The sequence below is a fragment of the Pseudomassariella vexata genome, assembly GCF_002105095.1.
Source record: "Pseudomassariella vexata strain CBS 129021 chromosome Unknown BCR38scaffold_5, whole genome shotgun sequence".
NCBI lineage: Eukaryota > Fungi > Ascomycota > Sordariomycetes > Amphisphaeriales > Pseudomassariaceae > Pseudomassariella > Pseudomassariella vexata.
Genome location: NW_024467960.1, coordinates 2,350,904 through 2,355,216, shown reverse-complemented (window position 1 = coordinate 2,355,216; position 4,313 = coordinate 2,350,904). Strand labels below are relative to the sequence as shown.

Sequence of the window (4,313 nt, the reverse complement as noted above, 5' to 3'; positions counted from 1 at the left end):
TTTCTCGACTAGGTGACACGACTTGTGCCTAATACTCGGGATCCCACAACTGATCAGCGCCGACTATTCGAAAGCACCTTGGAGTGGTGTTGAAGACCCAGCTTCCAACCCTCGGTACAAGTCTTCCCTTTGAGACGAAGATGACTATGACACTCGACAACCAACAACAAAGATTTGGTGCCTTAAACTTCGACCACATGTCTTCCTACTCGAATCCCCCGCATTTCACCAACCCGTGGGCGTCGACCTCGTCGCCCCAGCATGGCAGCCACGGCATGTACTCGCAGAGCCTCGCCCCCAGCATGGGTGGGCTGCAGGACATTGCGAAACAACATGCCGCGCGGTCAAACCCAACTAGCAGTTCCTCGATGGCTTCCTATGGGAGCATCCCGGTGACCGCATCCTCAGCAGGTAGCACTCTCCTGGAAGTGGACGTATTTGGACAACAGGACTTACTCAACATGCCACAAGATTTAATAAGCCTGAACCGTATGCAAACCTCGTCAGCCGCATATGGAGAGCCGTCTTACGCGACAGCAACCGCCGCATCTCCCGTTCACGCAACCTACTCCGCATCGCCGACACCGTATGATCAAAGCATCCCAGGGTATGCACAGGCACCCATGCGCTCCACATTTGCTCTGGCACCAGAAGCCGACAGAAGGTATTCACAACCGTCTATTCCAACGCCCGATCCTGGCCCTAGAGACACCGTTCGCTCCCACCGGAACTCGTTAGTTGACTTCAATCACAGAGGAATTCCCCAGGATGACCGTCGCAGCTTCGCCGATGCCCTTGACGCCGGACAAGGTATGCTCGCCATGAGCCAAGAGACACCTAGGGCCATCTATCCACCTGCCAACGGCCGTGGACGAGGATCTGCAGACTCATATGGTTTCCCTTCGACACACTCGACAAGCTCCTCGATATCGTCAGCCAGCAACTACGGTTCCAACAGCTACTACGCAGGCTCCATTGACTCGTCTGTGAGCGACTACTCAACGGCCGGTTCAGATATAGAGTCTGCCACGTCACGGACATTACCCCGACCGAACTTGATGACTCAGCCCCCGCCTGCACCCCAATCCATGATGGGCCAATTCAGCTCCAAGGTCTCATCGAGCACTCAGAAAAAGCACAAGTGCAAAGTCTGCGACAAGAGGTTCACTCGACCGAGTTCATTACAGACACACATGTACAGTCACACCGGCGAAAAGCGTGAGTTTTGATCCAACACGATAAGGGATGCATCGTTCCGTACTAAGATTCGTATTTAGCATTCTGCTGTGAGGTTGAAGGCTGTGGAAGACACTTTTCCGTGGTATCAAATCTTCGACGCCACCGCAAAGTTCACAAGAATGACGCGAAGTCTGATGCGGGGTCGGAAGACCACCACGACTCCGACTGAGCGCCACCGGTAATTTTTGGATCTTGCGCATAGCGTCGACTAGATCTTTTCATGATTTTTACACATCCGATACCTTGGGATATCTCACATCGAAGGACCTCACGAGACTAGAGGAGGTCAGTCGCAAATGACGATTCATTTCGCTTCGAATGAGAAACAAGATTTCAACCGGTGGCGATTGCAATTCATGTTCGTGTAGGAATTTGGCATCATTATGGTTGCTTCTGTATAAGGCGATATCCTCGGCATTACGAAGAGCGCTGGGAGTAGCGGGACTTATAGATCTGGGCGGGCAGGCACTCTGGGGATTTATACACTTCGCGACCCTCGCTTCGTGGTCCAGCATTTTTGGGATTACCGTCGAGGGAAGAGTGTCCTTGAGATACCCTCAAAACGGCGTTCAGGGTTGATATTTTTGGGATACGACACAGGAGACATGGCCAGCTTGTGCGCTGGCGATGGTCATTTGTATGCACTCGTTATAATGCCGGAGCGCAGCTGGGGTATATTATCTCTAAATGGAGAAAGGTTCGGGAACGGCAGTGCTTCAACACGCAAGAGAGGCGTGGGGAAAAGGGGAGAAAAGACGCGACGACACTGTACTATTAGGCGTTGCTTCGCATATATACCCACCCGTTGAGGGCAGAGCATCTGTCTTGGTCACGAATAGGCCCAGAGGGTCATCGTGTGATAGGATTAACCCGACACTCGCTACTGCCTTGTAATCTAATAGTAGATTTACAAACAATTTACTACACTGAAAAAGTCAATTGCCTGATACAATTATTGAGCTAACCGGGGGTTTGCCGTTTGTGTGTATGCGTGTCACAGACTCAACCATGAGACCCAGACCTGACAAAGATACTCATGCATGAGATCGTCGGTGGAAAAACGCTCCACCATCCTCGGCGTCGGCTTCGAACCGAGCCCTCCTGACATGGGATATTCCCATTTTACCATGCAAGATGTGTAGGTATGTATGTATGTGCGGAGAGGAAAGCCGTATCAAAATTTGCGCGCAATGTAGGCAGGTACAGACGGTGAAGGCGAGCGAGATGCATCTCATCCGCTCCAGGTTTCCTATTCGTACACACACATTCCGTATATTTCCAACCACTGGCGAACATCTCCCCAAAGAGAAAGCAGGGTCTTTGGGGAAGGAAGAGTGATACTGGAATCGATACTGGGATACTTGAATTGACCTGGAGGTACTTGTACACCAGCTCCGTTTCTTTGGGGGTTGAACCAGTACGGACAAGTCCGTTCCAGTGGAAAACGTGTCAACCCCTGAAACCCCACCGAAGCCGCCCGTTTAGGACTGATCATCGCGACGGAGGGAGGAAGAAAACGGGCGGACTATCTAGCGACTAACTAACAGTAGTATATCGGACAGAAATCAGAAGATCACCCAAACCTGGAAAGAACAATGGCCATGCCCCGCCCCGCAATCGAGCGTGTTTCATGTTTAGGGCTTGAAGTTATTAGGGTTCTCCGCGCCCAGGGCAGGGCGGAGCTGTTCCTAGGTTGTCTGGTTGCAGCGCTGCTGGAGGGCGAGATGAATGGGGCCCAGATAAGTGGGGGGGGGAAAGAGGTTGCGAATCTGCGACTCGAACTCTGTTGCGTGGCGAGGTGGTTGAGGTATCCAACTTGGATCTGTGTGCACTACTACATGGCTCTCATTATTAGTGAAAAGCTGCGACCATTGCCTAGAACAGAATAGAGGGAGTGGAGTTCGAGGCTCGAGTGATGGAGAAGGTGTAAGTAGATGCGAATGAATCGCTCTGTTGCCTGTGTTACGATAGGTTATGTGTATTACGTGTCTGAACTCGTAAGTGGGAGTGGGAGTACGTACTGGTTGCTGTTTTTGGCTTTTTTTGCCTCTGAACCCGCAGATTGTTTTACTCACTAGTAGTTCTGGGTTGGGTGGCCGTAACGGTGGTGGCCTGGGAAAGTGTGCGCCTGGTTCATGGTGAAGGCGGCTTGCTGGAGACGATGGCTATGCGATTCAGGGCGGCCGACCAAACTAGTAATCAGATCGTGGTGTGCCAGCCCGATGGAGCAAGCCTGTATAGACTTTTTCCAAGGATGGGGCCCAAGGGGTAGTATAGAAGGCGATACACGTGATTCTTTCGTGAAAAGATCGCTGGGCTAATATACGAGATATAGGTCTGCTGGCAACGAGACCATGCAGCAGTCTTGTTTTGAGGAGGGCGGTGGCAGCAGAGAATGTGGCGTTGCCAGCCTTCGGCAACTGCAACGCAACCGCATCTTCAAATTCCCACCACCGGAAAACTTGGATAGTACCACGATCACTAACGAACTGCCGCGAAGAAGGCGAACATATGCCTCAGTATGCCTCTATCTGGCCAAGCACCGCGAACTGGAAACGGGGAGGGCCCGACTGGTTGCGGCATCCCGCGCACTGTCGTAACCAGGTAGGAAGGAATAAACTCATCGTTCTGCGGTACTACGTCTGCGGCTTATTCGTCTGACTACACAGTATAACCGCGATATACTGTGTGCAAGGACGGCCGAGCCGAGCCGCTTGGGTTAACGCCGACGCTCCCTGACAAATATTTTCACGCACATGATTTGAGTAGATTTCATTTGCTATGGGGGATTGATCGGGAGAACGAACGCGGGAGCACATATCCCGCTGGCGGCCGTGGGCGGAGAGTGAAAAGAAGCGCCCAAAAGATACCGCAAACAAATACAAGACACGAGTCAAGTTCGATGACGGCGTTACTGTAACGAGATCCGAGGATACCTGTCAATCACAATGAAAGACTGGGTCCGATCCCATTGTCTTTGGGCTGACGGACACAGCCCACTCACTCCCTGTCAGTCCCAAGTGAGGGCGATGACGTCAACAAGGCGGAAGCTCCAAAAGAGTGGATGAGACACG

At 52.1% G+C, this 4,313-nt stretch overlaps 1 protein-coding gene across 1 annotated transcript; it reads left to right on the top strand.

Annotated features, from left to right (window-relative positions):
* Window positions 1-302: 302 nt before the first annotated feature.
* BCR38DRAFT_338928 (uncharacterized protein) lies at window positions 303-1,408 on the top strand (the record flags this gene model as incomplete). Its single annotated transcript, XM_040855658.1, has 4 exons — window positions 303-411; window positions 472-676; window positions 755-1,218; window positions 1,278-1,408. The coding sequence occupies 4 exons, from the start codon at window positions 303-305 to the stop codon at window positions 1,406-1,408; spliced, it is 909 nt and encodes a 302-aa protein (XP_040717431.1).
* Window positions 1,409-4,313: the final 2,905 nt, after the last annotated feature.